We start from the raw sequence: 21,899 nt of genomic DNA, 5'->3' as shown, positions 1-21,899 counted from the left end.
TCATGAAGCCTGGAAGCTGGACAATGTTAAATTGCCTCTGTGTCTCTGTCTTTGTCTCTGTCTCCATGTTCATATGGCATTGAATGTTTGCCATCTATATGTACATTGTGATCCGTCCTGAGATCCAATTGGGGTGAGAAAGAAGGGTGGAATATAAATACTGTAAATAATAAAGTAAATAAATATCTAATAAGCAAGCATGAGGCCTTTTCCAGCTTCTGGTTGGCCTGAGACAGGGTTGGAGAGCCTGTGCCATGTAGTGGATGGAGTGTTTCATTATGACTCTTGAGACCAGGGTTCAAATCCCTGCTCAGCCACAGAAACCTACATGAAATGAATCATACACTTTCATCCACCATAAGTTGCATACTCTCAAGGCACAATAAATCAGAAACAACGTGGGAAGAAGTAGAAGAAAGAAACTGATGATGGACTTGGATCTGGGTGGGTTTGGGTGGAGCAGGAAACTACTGAAGGAAGAGCGAGACAGAGATTGAGGAGGGCTGCTTTATATTGTGTCACAGAGACATAAATAGAGGTGTGACGGCACGAGTGGCGCCATCCATGTCGAACTGTAAGTTGCAAGATTTGAATTGTTGTATCATGCCTGATACAACAATTTACCCTGTAAATGTAGTTGGATTTATTGGTTATTTATAGCTGTCAATCAATGTTGTTTGCACCAGTTATATTGCTCCCTCAGCTCAATTGTTTGACTCCACCCTTTCCTGGAGTGGGTCAGTGTTTCCTTTTTCATTCCACCATCAAGCTTTCTACCTGATGGACATGAGAGAGAGACTTGGCTCTAAAAGCCCTTGATTAAGTTACCTCTCAGCACCAATTCTGAGGTTCTTACCCTTGAGACTTACGCTTCATGTTTAGGGCCAACCTGAACGACGTTGAGGAGTCTCAAGCGCCTTCAGATCAGTTCTTTGGCATCAGAGGAAGACTGTGTCTTCAAACATAGGCCATTTGGACTGAAGCTGAGGATTGCTCCGGCATTCACAGCCATTGAGAAAGAGGGACCTAGAAAAGCTTCTCAGCTGCAGAGCTCCTTGGACTTAAGACAACCAAAGACTGTAATGTATATTTTCCTTTATCCCTTTGAAACTTCCAGCTTATTGGGATAACATTTTGTGAACAATAAAACCAGTTTTGAGTTATCTACAGTGTTTTGGTCCTTGGGAGTTCCAGTTTCCCTAAAGGAGAGCAAGAAACAATCCCCTGGGGAAAGATGTCACGTCCATGCCTCTTTCGCTAAGAGTTATAGCCCCAGGCGTCACGGCACAAGAGGTGACATAGGCAATTGAGTAGGGGTACATCCACACTGTAGAATCAATTCACTTTGACACCACTTGAACTGCCCTGGTTCAGTACTCGGGAACCCTGGGAATTGTACTTTTACAAGGTCGTTAGACTTCTCTGCCAAAGAGCGCTGGCACCTCGCCAGGTCAAAAAATCCTATTATTTTGTATCATTGAGCCATGGCGGTTCAATTGGCATCAAACTGCATTCGTTCAATAGTGTAGATGCACCCTGAGACTCTGGAGACCAAGGTTCAAATCCCCACTTAGCCATGGAACCACATGATAGTGTTGCCATAAACTGAAGACAAATTGAGGGCACACAAAGGAAAAATGTCACAGAAGTGTCCAAATTCGTATTTGCAGAGCCAATGCCTGCATCTTACTCTCCCAAAATGTTACCCCCTTGCCATTCCCTTTGCCACGTGGACCTGTTGCCATTAAAAATAGGCAAAAGCTCTACACTGTGAAGCAGGAAACCACACAGCAGTTTTTATTACACAATCTGCAAAAAGGAGCTAAACTGGGAAGTCCACTCAAAGCCAACCAGCCAGCCAAAAATTACTAGTCTTGACGTGATATTTTATAGCATCGGGTTTTCTCATCGTCAGCATGCAAAGCTCCTAATGGGCTGTATGTATAATATTTGTTTTCTTATACTTAATAAAAACATGGTTATATTAAATATTTGGCATTACAAGGCTTCACCCATCATTTGCATTTCACTCTAAAAGCAGAGAGTGTCGATATTTTCACATAAATGAAGACAGTTTACTCAAAGTTGATGCTAATGGAATCTGGCTGGGATCACAGGGTTGTTGTGTGTTTTCTGGGCAGTATGGCTATGTTCCATACGGTGTTCTCAAATAATATACAGTGTCCAGGTTGGTTCATCAGGTGCTCTGCTATGGCTGATTTCTCTGGCTGAGTTACTCTGCAGTGCCTTTCATGTTCTTTGACTCGTGTTTGGGCAATGCTGCATTTTGTGGTCCTTATGTAGATACCATGTCCACAGATGCATGGGATACGGTAGACTCCTGCAGAGGTGAGAGGATCCCTCTTGTCCTTTGCTGACCGTAGCATTTGTTGGATTTTCTTGGTGGTCCAGTAGACTGTTTGTAGGTTGTGTTTCTTCATTAGCTTCCTTATGCCGTCAGTGGTTCCCTTGATGTCTGGTAAGAACACCTTTCCTCTGGGTGGATCTTTGTCTTGACTTGTTCTTGGCCTTACAGCTCTTCTGATGTCCGTGGTGGAGTCTCCATTGGTCTGGAGAGCCCAGTTTAGGTGGTTCAGTTCACTTTGGAGGAGGTGAGTTTCGCAGATTCTTTGTGAACAGTCTGTCACAATCATGAGTCAAAGAACACGAAAGGTGTTGGGAATGGACGAGCCGTTAAGTTCTAATCTCCCTCTTTTATGAGGTAAATTCCCATCTAAAATAGCAGAGTAAAGAATTGCAGCAGCATGAAACTTACGCGGGTGTGAGTTTGGAAGGCCTCTGTGTATTCAGGAAGGCAAAGGGATGCAAAGTTAGCTTTAAAGTTTAAAAGCATTTATTGAGGTAAAAAGAAATCCATTGATGGATAGAAAAGGTTAGGACCTAACTAGCTAATCTATCCTGTTCTAATACACATAGAGGGATTAAAATAACAAAGCTCTAGATAAGCTACATCTTGACTAATAGAGGACAGAGGTGCGTCCTCTCTGGAACAAAGCAGGAAGCTGGAATGGCGACCAACCTCGTGGGTCGCGTCTTCTCTAGGGCCATAAACATTCCAAAGGCCAAATTGGGGAAGTTACGTCAAAGCCCTAGGAGAGATCACATTTCTAGAAACATCAAAGGGTGGGCTTACCTAAATAGGACAGGTAGCAGGAAACAATGGTGAATCCTATCTAGGCATGCTTTGGAAACGGGGAAAGGATTCCCTCAATCTAACTCTATCATCTATCTGACTACATTTAGACTTGAGTAGTCCAGGGTGATTCCCAACAAAAGGCACTGCAGATTAACTCAACCAGAGAAATAAGCCATAGCAGAGCACTGGATGAACCAACCTGGACACAGTATATTATTTGAGAACACAAAAATGCTCGACCACTCCAACAACTATCATGTCAGACGACACAGAGAAGCCACTGGAATCCACAAGCATGTGGACAATTTCAACAGAAAAGAGGAAACCATGAAAATGAACAAAATCTGGCTACCAGTATTTTAAAAAACTCCAAAATCAAAACAGTAAATAAGGAGCAACACTCTAAAAACAGAAGAATTCCAGACATGAATCCATCAGGGACAGCTAACGACTCTGAACAAAGGTTTTCCCCAGGCCAGGAGGTGAAGCTGAAAAGGCCATTTAATGCTGATTGGGATTAATTACAACATTCACACTGACCTCCAACAGACAAGCGTTCTTTTCTCCACCCAGGATCTTCCACAGATATACAGTATAAACCTTCCTTGCTTAGTTTCTCCATATACCTCACAACCTCTAGATGTGATGTGGGTGAAACATCAGGAGAGAATACTTCTGGAACATGGCCATACAGCCCAGAAAACACACAACAACCCTCTAATGGAGTCTGTCATATCTAGCAGTCTACTATCTAGAATACATGGAGGGAAGTCATAGCATCACTCTGTTCAACTTTCCTTTCTCACCTGGATGGAGTAATAACACAGTGTCCAGTTCTGGGCAATGCAATTCAAGAAAGAGATGGACAAGAGGGAAGGTGTCCAGAGGAGAGGGGCCAAAATGGTCCAAGGTCTGGAAGCCAAGCCCTACAAGAAGCAGTTTGGGGAGCTCGGGCTATTTAATCTGGAGAAGAGAAGGCAGAGAGGAGGCACAATAGCTGATGAAGATGTATTGGGAAAATATAATACTTGTATTAGAAACTATATATTGAATGTAATCATATTAGAAATAGGAATAGGAAAAATGTAATCACAAGCAGATTGTGTGCATATAGCCCCAAAATACACTTTGCCTAGCAAGACCAAGCAGAGACCAAAGTTCACCCTAAGTGCTAGAGACATATGTCAAGTGTCAACAAGAATAGATAAGCTAATGGACAAAAGACAAATTAAGTCTTTTGGGATGTCAAGATAAGACCTGGCGCCATGTAGGAGTGCTAATGACTCTCTGAAAAGCTAAGATAGGGGGGAATTCCTTAATTAATGGATCCCTGAGAGCCGAGATAGGAATTCCTTAGATAAGGCCTAATGGAGGGTCATAGGTCTTGAAAGTAGCCTATATTTTAGGAAAATGCAAAAGTAGCTTTTAGTAAAGTGCAAAGTAAGATTTTTTGACACTAATTGGTGATGGATAATGCCTATATGACATAAATAGATGAAGGCAAAAATAGTATATAAGGGCCTGTGTTTCTTTGTTCTGTACCCTTTTTTCCTGGAGACAGGAGGGTCTATATTCTCTCTGGCCACTGAGAATAAACATCTCTTTTTCTACAGCCACCAGAACTCTCTTTGTCTCATTACCTCAAAACCTTTGTCTGCCATTTCATAGCCATATTGAAACAGTTGAACAGAGGTCGCATTACCAAGAACTTCCTAACGGTAAGAGCTGTCTAACAGTAATATGCTTTGGACCAGGGGTCCTCAAACTTTTTAAGTGGAGGGCCGATTCATGGTCCCTCAGATTGTTGAGGGGCCGAATTATCATTTGAAAAAAAATGAACCAATTCCTATGCACATGTCTTATATGTAGTGCAAAAAAAAAAAAAAAAAAACAACAACCCAGCAACAATTATTTATTTATTTATTTATTTACTACATTTATACCCCACCCTCTCTCACCCCGAAGGGGACTCAGAGCGGCTTACAAGTTGTATGTACATACAATATATTATATTATTGGCATAGCACAATATTAGCATTATATAATACTATATTGTACTATACCATTTTAGCATATTATTATTAGTAATATTACATTTAATATATAATATATAATTAATATTATCATATTATACAATATTATTATATTGTATTATTATTATTATTAGCTGCCCTGAGTCCCCTATTGGGTGAGAAGGGTGGGGTAGAAATACTATAATAAATAAATAAATAAATATTATATTGTATTACATTATAATATTATTATCAATATTACAGTAGAGTCTCACTTATCCAAGCCTCGCTTATCCAAGCCTCTGGATAATCCAAGCTATTTTTGTAGTCAATGTTTTCAATATATCATGATATTTTGGTGCTAAATTCGTAAATAAAGTAATTACAACATAACATTACTGCGTATTGAACTACCTTTTCTGTCAAATTTGTTGTATAACATGATGTTGTGGTGCTTAATTTGTAAAATCACAACCTAATTTGATGTTTAATAGGCTTTTCCTTAATCCCTCCTTATTATCCAAGTTATTCGCTTATCCAAGCTTCTGCTGGCCCATTTAGCTTGGATAAGTGAGACTCTACTGTATATGTATACACAATATATTATATTATTACCATATCATTCATTTACAATATTTCATTTACAATTTTAGTGAATGAAAGAACAATACAATATTTAAAAATAAAAATAATTTTAACCAACATACTGTAAACTTATCAGGATTGCAGTGGGAAGTGTGGGCCTGCTTCTGGCCAATGAGATAATCAAGTAGGATTGTTGTTGTTGTGCCTTCAAGTCATAGAATCATAGAATCATAGAATAGTAGAGTTGGAAGAGACCTCATGGGCCATCTAGTCCAACCCCCCGCTAAGAAGCAGGAAATCGCATTCAAAGCACCCCCGACAGATGGCCATCCAGCCTCTGCTTAAAAGCTTCCAGACTTTGGACTTCAGACTTTGCATGAGCCTAAGTCTAACACTGAGGGCAGGGGCCAGGTCAATGGCCTTGGAGGGCCGCATCCGGCCCCCGGGCCTTAGTTTGGGGACCCCTGCTTTGGATGGTCCAAAAATAGTGGATTACAACAGAAATCTGTGTGTATGTTAGTAGCATTAGACCCCACAGGAGGCATCTTCTATGGTCACTATGGTACCATTCCACAACCACCCTCTCTATTATGTAACAACAACATTGCTATGGAGATCCATGGGCCATGGTTCCATCTGGACCAGGCTTTGCAATCGTGCCAGCATTACCTTAAAGCATGGCTCCCAGGCCAGACGGAAGCCATGCGCTCAGCTCCGGGATCTATGCTTCGCTTCTTTACAGCACCCTCATGGCCCTCAGCTGCCTCTTTTTCACCTTCCCGTAAGTATGGCTGGGGCCAAAGCCATCCGGGATGAATGATTCTTATCCAAAACTCTTGGGGTCAGAAATGTTTGGGACTTCTCTTGGATTCCCCCCGACAGATGTAACTGGCTAGCTCTCCATGTCTCCTGGACGATTCCTGTCCTTTGTGGCCAATTTCTGGTTGCAGCGGCTATTTACTTCTGCCTCACCAGTTTCACAGACACAGGGATTCTCCACAAAGGTAAGGCGACAGCACGCAAAACCTTCCAAAATTTCAGACCTGGGGTGCCATAAGGGGGTTCTTTCCTAGCACCACCTTAACTCCTATTTCTCAATGCTATTTATTATTTATTATTTATGTATTTACAGTATTTATATTCCACTCTTCTTTCTCACCCCGAAGGGGACTCAGGGCGGATCACAATGTACACATACATGGCAAACATTCAATGCCATTAGACATACGACACACACACAGACAGACACAGAGGCAATTTAACTTTCTCCAGCTTCCAGCTTCCTGAGAGTGTGCTCGATTCCGACCACAAGTGGAGCAGCTGCTTCATCATCCACTGTGATGCCGAGTCCTTGGATACTTCCTCATTCCAAACACTGCTGGACCATTTTTATGGTGTCGTAAATTAGTTGAATTAGCCCCCCCCCCCCCCCAACATAAGCGGTACCTAAATTTCCTACTTGATTGATGCAACTATCTTTTAGGTTGCTTAGGTCAACCACGAGCTGGGCTATTTATTATTTTAATGGTTGGGTGCTCACTCTGACACAGGCTGGCCTCGAACTCATGACCTTTTGGTCATAGTGATTTATTGCAGCTGGCTACTAACCAGCCTGTGCCACAGCCCGGCCTTATGGTATGGTAATGCAATGGAATTCTAGGGATTGTAGTTTTGCAAGGCCTTTATCAATGGCTCCCCTTTATCCTGGATAAGAATAATTGGGAGGGAGGGGGTCAGTCCTGGATGATTCAACATGCTTATCCATGATTTGGATGATGGAATAGAAGGCATGCTGATGGAATTTGCAGTTGACACCAAATTGGAGGGAAAGCTAAAACCTCCAGAGGAGAGGCTCAAAAATCTGTTGTTTGTTTATTTATTTATTTGTTTGTTTATTTATTTATTTATTTACAGTATTTATATTCCGCCCTTCTCACCCCGAAGGGGACTCAGGGCGGATTACAATGAACACATATATGGCAAACATTCAGTGCCAACAGACAAACAACATATATAGACAGACACAGAGGCATTTAACTTTTTTTTTCCAGCTTCACGATTCCAGCCACAGGGGGAGCTGTTGCTTCACTGTCCACTAGTGGTTGTACTTCCTCATTCCTTTCCTCGTGTTTTGCTGGCAGTTTTATGATGTTGTAAATTAGTTAAATAAAGCGTACCTAAATTTCCCTACTTGACAGATGCAACTGTCTTTCGGGGCTTCATAGGTCAACAGCAAGCTGGGCTATTTAATGGTCGGGGGCTTAACCCGACCCGGGCTTCGAACTCATGACCTCTCGGTCAGTAGAGATTTATTGCAGCTGGTTCCTAGCCAGCTGCGCCACAGCTGTTGTTGTTGTTGTTGTTGTTGTTGTTGTTGTTGTTGTGCTCTTCTCCCCTGCCCTCCCAACCCACATGACTTTTGCAGGAATTGACAAAGAGCTGATGAACCAAGCCGTGACCATGAATGATCCCAACCAGCACTGGTGCAATAAATGTCAGCTGTACTGCTTGCCACACACCCATCATTGTCACTGTTGCAACACCTGCGTGGAGGTAATGCAAGGCACTACATTGACAACGTGGCCCCAAAGTGTGTAATCTGGTCCTGGAAAGCTATCATTTTGATGTCACAGGGAGATCTAAGGGGAAATTCCCACTCCTGGGGTGCATCTACACTGTAGAATTAATGCAGTTTGACACCACTTGTATCGCCATGGCTCATTGCTATGGAATCCTTGGAGTTGTAGCTCTACAAGGTCGACCATTTAGCCTTCTCTTTCCATGTACACTTGGTGCAAATAGTCTGATGGTATATATATATGTACTGTTTGTTTGTAAGACTGAGTTAACAACAAAAACACTGCTCAAAATCACACCAGATCTGGCCACAAAACTAAACACTACCCAATGTGTGACCACCACAAAAGAAAACCATATACTGGTGTATAAGGATAAGGGATGCTCAACATACACCATATATAGGTGTGGGATACATACATACATGGCATATATATATATATATATATATATATATATATATATATATATATATATATACACACACACACACACATACATACAATCAGGGCCAGCTAACACCTCCTAACAAAGGATTCCCCCAGGCACAAATCAGCCTGGCTTTGAAGCTGAAAGACCATTACATGCTAATCATTTTAGCTAATTGCAGCATTCATAACTTGCCTCCAACAGACAAAAAAAGGAACAACCAGAAATATTGTATATTCACAAGCTTTAGGAAATACAGTAGAGTCTCACTTATCCAACGTTCTGGATTATCCAACGCATTTTTGTAGTCAATGTTTTCAATGCATTGTGATATTTTGGTGCTAAATTCGTAAATACAGTAATTACTACATAGCATTAATGTGTAATGAACTACTTTCTCTCAAATTTGTTGTCTAACATGATGTTTTGGTGCTTGATTTGTAAAATCATAACCTATTTTGATGTTTAATAGGCTTAATCTCTCTTTATTATCCAACATATTCGCTTATCCAATGTTCTGCCGGCCCGTTTATGTTGGATAAGTGAGACTCTACTGTAACATATACTAAATGCCACCAATTCCTCAATACTTTATTTCCCATACCACCACACTTTGCCACGGCAACGCGTGGCCGGGCACAGCTATTTTATATATATGAAATTTCAGCCTAGGACAAAACAACAAAACTAAACACCTCGAAAATTGACAGCACAACCCCTCATCCATGCCTCTACGTTCATACAACAGAAAGAAAAGAAAAATAAAGTCCTAATTAGAGGGAGAGGAAGAATTGTTTTTATCCAATTGCTGCCAGTTAGAAAGCTAAGCTCCGCCCACTTGGTCTCCTAGCAACCCACGCAGCCCAGGGGACAGGCAGAGTTAGGCCTCATTTAGGCCTCTTCCACACTGCCTATAAAATACAAATTATCTATTTTAACTGGATTATATGGCAGTGCAGACTAATAAGGCCCAGGACTTCTTTGGCTGAGAATAGTCAAGGTCCGTCCCTAAACTTCAAATCCCAGGATTGCACAGAAGTGCTTGAGCAGTGTGATATGATAATCTCCCTGGTTGTAACCTAAACCCAAAAGGATCCCTAAAAGGTGCCAAAGTGGGTTCAACAGCCAAGAGAATGCCTTTGCAATTCAGGCCAGAACCAAATCTGGAGTCAACATGGAAGCCATAGGCCAATGTTCCTACTCTACGTCTCCCTTTGCAGGAATTTGACCACCACTGTATGTGGATGAACAACTGCATCGGTTCCAACAACCACTGCTTCTTTGTCCTCTTCCTGCTCTTCCTGAGCTGCTACGATGTGGCCGTCCTGGTCTGCTGCCTCGTTTACCTGACCCTCAATTGCCCGCAGGCTTTCAACGTGGAGAAGATTTGCACGTATCCTTCTCCCAAAGGCAAAGCTTTGCCCAGCATCTGCACACAAAAGCAAAGTTTATTTGTATCATAGCTATGATCAGGCAAAACAGCCGTACACACACAAAGGTCTGTACTTGAAAATGGCCTCTGCAATGCGTGTTGCAGTAAACAAAGAATATATATCTTGGCTTATCTAAACTTGACCAATTACTGAGGGTCTTCTTTACCTTCACACCTCTTTGGCACAGGTGGTGTCTGTGACCTCACTTGTTTTCTCTAAGCTAGCTTCTGTCCTTGGAACTTTCTAGAGAAAGGCACCAGCTCACAAAGAAAGGGAGGGGCACAGGTCCTTTGTTACTACTATTGTTCATACAAAGAGCTTACATTGTCTAGATTAAAAAAAAACTAATATGATATGTGCAAAGGCAAAGCTATATATGCAAAAGTTTACTATTTTCTGGCCTATGTTCCCTTCAACTCTCCAACTCCTTTTGCCTGTTCTGCCCTTGCCCTTTAAGGGCTTTCATTACTACCCTGTTTCCCCTAAAATAAGACATCCCCAGAAAATAAGACCTAGTAGTGGTTTTGTTGAATTGCTAAATATAAGGCCTCCCCCGAAAGTAAGACCTAGCAAAGTTTTTGTTTGGAAGCATGCCCGCCAAACAAAACACCAGAGCATGCAGGGTTGGAAAATGTACGTACCATAGAGTGTTGTACATGGAAATAATGGTAGTAACAAGAAATTCTTGATAGGATTCACAGTTTGTCTGGTTATTCTGGTTTGTGATGACAACTACTGTACAGCATGTAATAAATGTTCATTTTTTTGTTCTACAATAAATGTCAATTCTTCTTCATGGAAAAATAAGACATCCCCTGAAAATAAGACCTAGTGCATCTTTGGGAGCAAAAATTAATATAAGACACTGTCTTATTTTTGGGGAAACACGGTAGCAGGGATGGTGGGTAACACACAATGTTCCTGAGGCAAAGACAGAGGCTAAGCCCATGTAACAAGCTGCACTATGCTCTGAGGAGGCAGCGACCATGAACTCCGGGGAGATCCACATTGCAAATCCCGGACGAGGCCCCAAATATTGAAATCCCGGACGAGGCCCCAAATATTGAGTAGGGTCTTCACTATCCGTTCCTGTTGGGAGATAAAGCTAGGATCAGCCCTAAAATCAAGTCAGATGACAAATAATAACTTTGGCCAAAGGATCCACCAGTCCCAGCACTGGACTCAGTCCAATCTACACACAGCCCTGGTAACGGAAGCCCTTGAAGTTTATTCTCACCATCAGTATTTTATAGAACTCGATAGTTGTGCCGACAAAGTGTGCATGAGCATATCCAAATGCATACATATGAGGGTTGAATGAAAAGTAATGCCTCCACCGTTGTAACTCCTCAACAGATGGCAGTCCTGGTCTGCGGCAGGTCCTGGCTTGTTCAGTAGACTCTCCTCTACAGTTAGTTCCATTTGGCAGGAAGCCTTAGCATTGAACGGTTGTGTTGTTAACGTGCGAAGTATGGAACCCTGCGCAGACGGGGAAGCCTTAGCATTGAACGGTTGTGTTGTTAAAGTGCGAAGTATGGAACCCTGCGCAGACGGGGAAGCCTTAGCATTGAACGGTTGTGTTGTTAAAGTGCGAAGTATGGAACCCTACACAGACGGTCAGTCAATGCGACTCAAGCAACGCGCAATCACTGAATTCTTGACAACAGAAGGTGTCTCCCCAAAGGAGATTCATTAGATGATGCAAACTGTTTGTGGTGATTGTGTTGATGTGAGTTGGGTGAGTAAGTTTAAAGACGTTGAGGTGGAAACATCTGACTTGCGTGACAAACAAAGAGTTGGACATCCTGTGACAGCAACCACCGAGTTTCACAAGCAAAAGGTTGACAGATTGATTCAGGACGATCGCCGTATCTCTCAGAGAGAAATTTCAAGCATAACAATCGGCATTTCACAAGAACGTGTGGGTCACATGATTGCTTTGCTTGGCTATCGGAAGATCTGTGCACAATGGGTCCTGTGAGACGCCGGTTGTGGAAACAGAGTGTCGACTTCTTCCGTGATGGCTTCAGAAAACTTGTTCATCGTTGGCAGAAATGTATCCAATTGTCTGGTGATGGTGTGGAAAAGTGAATTGTAGCAGTTAAAAAGCACATTCTAAGGATTATTTCTGCATTTGATTTATTAAAATATTCCCATCCAAACCCAAGTAACGAAGGTGGGGGCATTACTTTTCATTCAACCCTCATAGTTATCCTTATCTGAGGTCTATGTGAGCAGCAAATAATGTAATCAGAGCTTGTTTGTTGTTTAAGAGGGTGTTCTCCAGGTTTGGAAATGGATATAACCATAACTTCTGGGCACAAAATATCACAGTGACAGGATTATTTTCTAGCATAGCAGAAATGACAGAGCTCAGCAAAGGATACAGGCCATGAGAGAGGCATCAGCTATGGCCAAAATGGACTTAACCAACCCCATTGATTAAGACCAGCCAAACCTGTCAATCTCATTTTGCACCAATAATGGAACTCCCAACACCCAGCATTCCTTGTTTGTGGCGATGCGGATAGGGACCCATTGAGTTGTAACCCAACAAGACCAGGATGGTTGGTGCTTCCCATATCAAGCAGGATGAGCAATCTGTCCCTAGTTCTAGTCTCAAATATAAGTGTTCAATCCAAGATGCTCAAATTCAGCAACTGGACATAATCAGACTTCCAGCGGGCCACAAAGCTGTAGAGCCTGACTCCCCAGCAACTTCTACTTGGGTTTCTTCTGGCTCCTCTCCTGCCTTTTCCTGCCCAAACCCAGGACTAAAGGCCTGTCACCCAGCCATTGTGACCCTCCCTCTTGTTCTCCTTGACCGAATGTCCTCCTGACAGGGTTCTGGTGACCATCCCTGCCACCTTCTGCCTGGTGCCTCTGCTCATCCTTCTCTTCAGCCAGATTGGGAAACTCTTAGCTGCTCGTCACAAAGCCATGTCTAAGGTAGAAGGGCTTGCTTGCTTGCTTGCTTTCTCTCTCTCTCTCTCTCTCTTTCTTTCTTTCCATCTTTCCTTCCTTCCTTCCTTCCTTCCGTCCTTCCTTCCTTCCTTCCTTATCTTTTCTTCTTTTCCCTCCTTCCTTCCTTTTTTCCTTCCTTTTTTCCTTTCTTCCTTCCTTCCTTCTTTCCTTCCTTCCTTATTTATCTTTTCTTCCTTTTTTCCTTCCTTCCTTCCTTCCTTCCTTCCTTCCTTCCTTCCTTCCTTCCTTCCTTCCTTCCTTCGTTCCCTCCCTCCCTCTTTCCTTCCTTCTTTCTTTCCTTCCTTCCTTCCTTCCTTCCTTCCTTCCTTCCTTCCTTCCTTCCTTCCTTCCTTTTTTTCCTTCCTTCCTTCCTTCTTTCGTTCCCTCCCTCCCTCTTTCCTTCTTTCCTTCCTTCCTTCCTTTTTTCCTTCCTTCCTTCCTTAGTTATCTTTTCTTCCTATTTTCCTTCCTTCCTTCCTTCCTTTTTTCCTTCCTTCCTTCCTTCCTTCTTTCGTTCCCTCCCTCCCTCTTTCCTTCTTTCTTTCTTTCTTTCTTTCTTTCTTTCTTTCTTTCTTTCTTTCTTTCTTTCTTTCTTTCTTTCTTTCCTTCCTTCCTTCCTTCCTTCCTTCCTTCCTTTTTTCCTTCCTTCCTTCCTTCCTTCCTTTTTTCCTTCCTTCCTTTTTCCTTCCTTCCTTCCTTCCTTCCTTCCTTCCTTCCTTCCTTCCTTCCTTCCTTCCTTCCTTTCCTTCTTTCTGGGTTGAAAGAAAGAAACCCAGAAACTGGGTTGTATAAGTAGAGTAGTTTTAAACCAATATGCCAGACTATGCAGAGAAGCCACTGAAATCCAAAAACATGTGGACAATTTCAACAGAAAGGAGAAACCATGAAAATGAACAAAATCTGGCTTCAAGTATTTTTAAAAAAACTAAAAATCAGGGGGATGCCTGCCATAGATGTAAGCGAAATATCAAGAGAGAATGCTTCTGGAACATGGCCATACAGCCTTGAAAACTCACAGCAATGCAGTGATTCCGGCCATAAAAACCTTCGACAACACATTTTTCTTAAAATCGATTAAAATCGATTGCTGTGCAATCTTCTTGGTTGTGAACCGCAAGAGGAACTTTTCTAAGCTCCAGTTGGCTTTCCAAACTCTCATTGCTCTTTATATAAGGCACTTCTTCGTTATTCATCACCAATCAAGTGACTATCTTCAATCAATCAATCCATCAATCAATCTTTATTTCTCTTTCCACAGCTTCCTTCTTCTACTGCTCCTCCTGCCCGGAACAGATACTATCCAATTTCCATCCAAAGGCGATGTGATGCAGCAAAGTAAGTTGTGTACTGTTTTATTAAGGCTGCCATTCTGGTCAAACATGTTAGTGTTTTTGTGATATGGAGTGAAATGTTTAATCTATTGTTGCTGTGGAAATGTATGTGTTTCATTCTGGCAAGCATTCCAGCAGTCGATAGGTTAATTGCAGTGAGGCCTGATTGATTGCTGGAAGGGCAAACAGCAAAGACTTCCGTTTGTGCTACATGACAGGAAGATACATCACATGCTGTGGAATGCAGAGGAGGTGTTTCAGTGCACAGAGAACAAACTCTGAGAGAGAAGGGAAAGTTCTGTGTTTGATCTTGCGGATGCAATATGTGTCCTGATAGTTTTCATAATTAGCACTGTAAATATTACTCTAAACAAAGCATCAGTGCCGCTGGGATTCAGCAGATATAAATCAATGAAGTTGTCGTTCTTGGTCGGTGCCACTTTCGCCCTTTGCAGAGTGGTCTGACAGGTGAGCAGAGGTGAGACCTGCCTCATCAATCAGTCGGGGTCGCCGATTCCTTGACAAAACAGAATATTATTAGTAATGTTGTTGTTGCTGTTGTTTATTCATACCCCGCTTTTTCTCTCCGCAAGGAGACTCAAAGCATTGGAACTGGCAAGCCGTAAACAGAGGAGGAAATCGACTGTCCGATGACATCACAGCAGTTATCCATCCATCATAGGCCCCATCTACACTGCCATTATGATGCAGATTATACTGGTTTATTATATGTCAGTGTAGACTCATATAATCCATATCAATACTATTCAAACTGCATTATTTGGCAATGCAGATGGGGCCATAGTAGCATCATGGCTGATCTTTGGGATTAAATATGGAGAGAAAATCCATCCTTATTAATCCCCAGGTTAAAAAAATGGTTTTCCCAATTGTTGGGAAATCCCATTGAGAAGAATACTAAACCATCTCCTGTTTGGGATTTGCAAATCTGAAATACTCCAAAATTATTCCAAGATGTGGCTGAGATATCGATTGCTCTCTGATAGTTCAATGCACACAAACTTTGTTTCATGCACAAAATTATTTTCAGGATATGTGTCTATGGTTGTATGAAAGAACAATGGGTCCGGTCACCAAGACAACTCATGATGCACATATATGCAAATACAGGTTCGTACTGCAGGATGTCCCAAAAAGAAACAAAGTTTTTGCAGCTTAATAAACATATCCCATGTTTTTATGATAGAACCAATTAGAAAATGACATTTATAACCCAGGAACAAAAATGGTGTTACATAGTGTAATATAAAAAATCGAGCCGTAACGCTTCAAATGTGTGATGGGAAACAGTATGTCTGCCTGGGAGTCCAATGGAATCATCTTCTCTGTAGGTTTGAAAGCAGAGGCTAGGTAGCCATCTACCTGTCTGACAGAACAGGGTTGGACTGGATGGCCTTTAGGGGTCCCTTCCAACTCTATGTGTTGCCTAAGTCTAAGGTTTTCATGGCCAGAATCACTAGGTTGCTGTGAGTTTTTCAAGCTGAATGGCTATGTTCCAGTAGCATCCTCTCCTGACGCTTCTAGGAGTCTATGTTTCTGGCCAGTAATAGTGACCAATCCCAGAGAACCAAACATGAGACCCACTCTCATGGTTTATTCTGCGTATCTCACTGTCGTCTCCATCTTTTCCATCAGGTACAAAGCAAAGCCAGCTCCGGCAGCTGCTGAAGCCCAAACCTGGGGAGCTCTGGACGTCTCTCAACGTCCTTCTGGGATTTCTAGCTCCTGTCCCCACGGCCACGGCCTGCAGGATCATCCCAGCGAGCGGAAGATGCTCAAGGCTTGGCGACACTTTCTGTCAACCGTAGGAGGCCTCTTGCCCCGGAGTCAGCACCGGATGGGAGCCTGGGCAAGAAGGAGGTCTGACAAGGAAGAGGTGAGACAAAGCAGGCATGGGCAAACTTCGGCCCTCCAGGTGTTTTGGACTTCAACTCCCACCATTCCTAACAGCCGGTAGGCTGTTAGGAATGGTGGGAGTTGAAGTCCAAAACACCTGGAGGGCCAAAGTTTAAGTTTCATTGTCTAGTCTAGTGTCTAGTGATCTAGTTCTGCTTTGGTCAGACCCTATCTGGAATAATCCTGTGTCCAGCTCTGAGCAAAACCATTCGAGAAGGAGATGGATACAATGGAAGGTGTCCAGAAATGGGTGACCAAAATGGTCAAAGGTATGAAAGCCAAGCCCTATGAGAAGTGAGAATTGCCAGATTTATTTATTTATTTATTTATTTGCAGTATTTATATTCCGCCCTTCTCACCCCGAAGGGGACTCAGGGCAGATTACAATGAACACATATATGGCAAACATTCAATGCCAACAGACAAACAACATTCAGTTTTAGACAGACACAGAGGCATTTTTAACATCTTTCCAGCTTCACGATTCCGGCCACAGGGGGAGCTGTTGCTTCACCGTTCACCGTGGCTGTTCTTCCTCTTCTTTTCCTCGTGAGCAGTTTTATGGTGTTGTAAATTAGTTAAATTAGCCTCCCGCATAAAGCGTACCTAAATTTTCCCTACTTGACAGATGCAACTGTCTTTCGGGGCTGCTAGGTCAACAGCAAGCCGGGGCTATTTTTATTTTATTTTATTTTATGGTCAAAGGCTTAACCCGACCCGGGCTTCGAACTCATGACCTCTCGGTCAGTAGTGATTTATAGCAGCTGGTTACTAGCCAGCTGCGCCACAGCATGGCCGAGATGTCCAAGCTGGGTTTAGAAAAGGCAGAGGAACCAGAGACCAAATTGCCAATATTCGCTGGATAATGGAGGAAGCCAGGGAGTTCCAGAAAAACATCTATTTCTGTTGTATTTGTTGGGAATCATCCTGGACTACTCAAGTCTAAATGTAGTTAGATAGATGATAGAGTTAGATTGAGGAAATCCTTTCCCTGTTTCCAAAGCATACCTAGATAGGCTTTACTGTGTTTCACTCTATCCTGTTTACGTCACATCCCTTACTTTGAAATTAGTAGAAATGTGACTCTTTAGGGACACTAACTTCCTATCCATTGGAATGTTTATTGCCCCAATAAAAAGGCAGACCATGCGGTCAGTCGCCCCTCTCTAAGCTTTCTTCTCCCTTTGTTCTTCCAGCTAACAAGAAGCATCTTGCCATCCCTCCTGGCAAGATGTAATTATTTAGATGTTTGTTATTTTTCCTTTCTTATTTTTCCTTAGAAACCAGTCTAGAGTAGACTAGACAGCTCCCAAGCCTTTCTATCTAAAATGGAGTTCTTTTTACCTGAATAAATATTTTTGAACTTTTATTGAGACTCTGTAGTCCATTGCAATCCTAAATGATTAAAGGCTTCTCTTGCTCGCCCCGTGTAAGTAACTATTGCATTTGAAAGCTTCGTTTTTGCTACTCTGCTGATTTTTGTTGGAATCTCCCCCAGAGAGGGTTAAATTGAGTCTAACCGCTCAGAGATTACCACAACAGTATTGACTATTCTATAGCCTTCGACTGTGTGGATCATAATAAAATGTGGCATGTTCTTGGTGGTCTGGGGATACCAGTCACCTTGTCTGTCTCCTGAGAAATCTGTATAAAGACCAAGTAGCCACAGACATTGTTAGAGTCAAATGTTATATCAAGTTTTGCTGTTGGGTGTTTGCAACTGTGTGTTTCCGGCAGAGCATTCCAGTAGCACAAGGGTTAAGCACAAGCCGGCTTGATTGATTGCCCACAGGACCAATAGGTCAGGGCTTCCGTTTTGAACTGTCTGGCCGGAACTTTCATCATGAATTGAGGAATGCAGGAGGTGCCAGCTTGTACAGATAACAGCCTCAGAAGACGTGCCATGTGTCCGGAAAGTTATGGCTTTCAGTAACTGTAAATATTTTGTAAAATAAAGTAATTAGACCTGCTGGGATCAGCAGTAAAACAACGACTGTGTTGTCGTTTTGTTGGTGCCACTTTTGCTGCTGCATCAAGTGGTCCTTCGGGTGAGCAGATGGAGAGATATGACTCATCAAAACAGTCAGGGTGACGGATGATCGATTCAACTCCCTACCCCAGCATTCCGCCCCTGAAAGAAACAACAGACTGGTTCAAGATTGGGAAAGGAGTGCGGCAGGACTGTGTCCTCTCACCCTCCCTATTCAACTTGTACGCAGAACACACCATGTGACTTGCACGGCTTGACGATTCCAAGGCTGGAGTTAAAATTTCTGGAAGAAACATCAACAACCTTAGGTATGCAGATGATACCACTCTGATGGCTGAAAGTGAGGAGGAGCCGAGGAGCCTTATCACCAAGGGGAAAGAAGAAAGTGCAAAAGCCGGGCTGCAGTTAAACATCAAGAAAATCCCATTACTTCTTATCTATCCACATTCCTATTTTCCCGCACCCCTTTCCCAGACAAATCAAGAACAGTCACACATCTTCAAACTGAGCAATGTCTGGAACCAATCAGCAACAACGACTGATGACACTCCTTCACTTATCAGGGAGTAGATCCTATCCAATCATGACCTGGACCAATCCACAATCACGACAACAAAGTCCTTTGTTCCAAACTGCTGTCAGAGTGCTATAATATATCTGTATGTTTGCATTGAGTTATGTCAGTCTTTGGAACACAGGCTCTGCTGACATCCTCTTTTGGCCAAAAGTGAATAAACTCTGTTCTTTGCCTTCATCCCATTTGTGTCTTATTCGGTCCTTTGGGAAGCTTGACATGTTGAGCTTCTGAAGCCATAGTTTTTGCGGAGCTGAAATCACTCTGATTTTCTTAATCTTGGAGGCCTGGGAAGTGTTTGAGATGCCTTCTTCCTCATTGCTGATGTCTCAATGCTCCTTCCCACAGGGTGCCAAGAAGAAGAAGAGCAAATGGCAGCTGAACCCCATGGAGCGGAGCGTGGAGATCCCTAGTGAGTACATCCAGACACCCACATTCACTAGGGTTACAAAAACGCCATAAAAGTGAAAACCTGCAATAAAGGAATTGCTTAAGAATTATAATAATAATAATAAAACTTTATTTATATACCGCCCTATCTCCCGGATGGGACTCAGGGTGATTTACAGTCATAAAAGCAACACAAACATTACATAACAACATAATACACATTATTAAACAAAGTAAAATAATACAATTATAACAATAAATCACACTTACATGACCAGATCAAGGGGACGGGAACCATAAACCCAATATATTAAAATGTATCATTTTAGGCTAGGGAAATCTTGTGCAATATATTCAGGCTCAGAATTATCTAAAAAATAGCTTTGTAGGAATTTCTAAACCTTCCAGCATAACGAGAGGAAGTTGACCCTAACAGTGGAGAACCTAGAGATTCCTGAAGATAACTTTTAAACCAAATCCGCAATTGTGAAATGGCAACTGCAAACTTCTTGCCACTAGCTTTCCTTTGTGAAACGGAAGAAGGAAAAGTATGGTATATAATATAGTTTAAAGTAACTAATTTATAAGTTCTATATTTCTATAATAATATAATCTTTTATATATCCAGTCTATAACAACAAATCATATCCAACTTGTATACGAAAGGAATGGTGGTGACGTACCTTCTTAAGTCTGAACTGGATTTAATTGAAGTTGGTGGTAAACTATAACCCTGTCCCTGTTATATATCCAACAACTAATGTAAATAAATTTGCAGTATTTGTTCCAAAAAAGCAATGTATATTCTAAATTAAGTATCCAATAGTTATATTATTATGCAACTGGAATTATATAACTCTTAACATAAAAGTATAATATGGCAACATTTCACATAAGTATTCCCATAAAACTGTTGCAGTTTCAAGGTTTAACTTTCAATCTTGACACATAAGGGAAGTGAAACCAAACAAACACTTTACTAACGTCTTGATAATGTTCTCAAATATTGCTGGAGTTGTTGTCCAACTGCTGGAGTTGTTATCCAACTAAACAGAGGCTGGATGGCCATCTGTCAGGGGTGCTTTGAATGCGATTTTCCTGCTTCTTGGCAGAATGGGGTCAGACTGGATGGCCCATGAGGTCTCTTCCAACTGTATTATTCTAAGATTCTATGATTCAGCTCCCAGAAATCCTAACAGCTGGTAAACTGACTGGGATTTCTGTGAGTTGTAGGCCGAAACACCTGGGGACCCACAAGTTACAAACCACTGCTCAAGAACGAATGAATTTAGCTTGACCCTAATTGAACTTCTATTCAATGGAAGCATGGGAGCTGTGGTTTGGTTTGGTAAAATCCCGGCTCCCATGATCCCATAGCATTGAGCCATGGCAGTAAAAGTGGTGCCAAAGTGCCTTATTTCTTCAGTGTAGATGCACTCTTGGGCATCCCCATGTATCTCCGGCTAATCCTTTCTCTGCTCTTTGTCTCCCAATAGTCCCAGACATGTTGGGCTCTGCAGAGCTTCATGATCCTGACCAAGACTCCCACTGGAAATGCCAGATCCACGAGAGCCTGAGAGGCCCTCCTTCGCCCACGGCCATGCTCCTGTCCTCCTCCAACATCTGAACAGCATCTTGGAGACTGTCTTTGTTTCATGCAACCGCTGTAGTAGTTTCCACTAGGTAAAGTGGGTTAAAATAAAGTCCTGCAAATCGGGTGCTTCCCATTTCGATTCTGTTCTTCTCGATTCTTCACCCCACACCATTGTGAACTGAATTAACAGGAAAAAAACACAAATAAAGAAAACAAGAGCACTTGTACAGTAGATACAGGGGAGATGTCTGTAGTGGGGCCGGGCTGTGGTGCAGGCTGGTAAAGCAGCCTGCTGCAATAAATCACTCTGACCAGGAGGTCATGAGTTCGAGGCCAGCCCGTGGTGCGGTGAGCACCCGTCAATTAAAAATTAAAAATAGCCCCTGCTCATTGCTGACCTAGCAACCCGAAAGATAGTTGTATCTATCAAGTAGGAGATAAGGTACCACTTATAAAAAGTGGGGAGGCAAATTTAACTAATTTACAACGTTGGAATGAGGAAGTGCGGTCAGAGTGGATTATGAAACAGCTGCTCCCACTGTGGCCAGAATCGAACATCCCTCAGGAGAAGGTTAAATTGCCTCTGCGTCTGTCTGTCTCTGTCTCGGTTCTGTGTGTATATGGGCATTGAATGTTTGCCCTGTGTGTGTATAATGTGATCTGCCCTGAGTCCCCTGTGGGGTGAGAAGGGCGGAATATAAATGCTGTAAATAAATAAATAAAATAATAGTGAATTTTCTGGACCACTCTGACAACTACCATGTCAAACTACACAGAGAAGCCACTGAAATCCACAAGCTCATGAACAATTTCATCAGAAAGAAGGAAACCATGAAAAGGAACAAAATCTGGTTACCAATATTTTTTTTTAAAAAAAAACACCAGAATCAAGGCAATAAATAATGAACATCACGCAGAAACAGGAGAACTCCAGACAGCAAACAAT

General features: G+C 42.2%; 1 protein-coding gene across 1 annotated transcript; it reads left to right on the top strand.

The window, feature by feature from the left end:
• Positions 1-6,377: 6,377 nt before the first annotated feature.
• On the top strand, positions 6,378-21,086 carry LOC103281556 (zinc finger DHHC-type palmitoyltransferase 19). The gene is made up of 9 exons (XM_062976913.1): positions 6,378-6,535; positions 6,637-6,758; positions 8,180-8,307; positions 9,981-10,153; positions 13,037-13,142; positions 14,416-14,492; positions 16,145-16,385; positions 19,318-19,381; positions 20,856-21,086. The coding sequence occupies exons 1-9, from the start codon at positions 6,432-6,434 to the stop codon at positions 20,984-20,986; spliced, it is 1,146 nt and encodes a 381-aa protein (XP_062832983.1). The 5' UTR covers positions 6,378-6,431; the 3' UTR covers positions 20,987-21,086.
• Positions 21,087-21,899: the final 813 nt, after the last annotated feature.

The sequence above is a fragment of the Anolis carolinensis genome, chromosome 3 (assembly GCF_035594765.1).
Source record: "Anolis carolinensis isolate JA03-04 chromosome 3, rAnoCar3.1.pri, whole genome shotgun sequence".
In the NCBI taxonomy this organism is placed as follows: domain Eukaryota; kingdom Metazoa; phylum Chordata; class Lepidosauria; order Squamata; family Dactyloidae; genus Anolis; species Anolis carolinensis.
Note: the sequence above shows the minus strand (reverse complement) of the source record. Positions and strands in the feature narration are given on the sequence as shown.

Excerpts from the sequence above, each read along its gene's own strand:
- LOC103281556 (XM_062976913.1), top strand. The coding sequence starts at position 6,432 with ATGGCTCCCAGGCCAGACGGAAGCCATGCGCTCAGCTCCGGGATCTAT. Across the intron at positions 6,759-8,179 it reads CACAGGGATTCTCCACAAAG|GAATTGACAAAGAGCTGATG; the intron begins GTAAGGCGACAG and ends TGACTTTTGCAG. Across the intron at positions 14,493-16,144 it reads AGGCGATGTGATGCAGCAAA|GTACAAAGCAAAGCCAGCTC; the intron begins GTAAGTTGTGTA and ends CTTTTCCATCAG.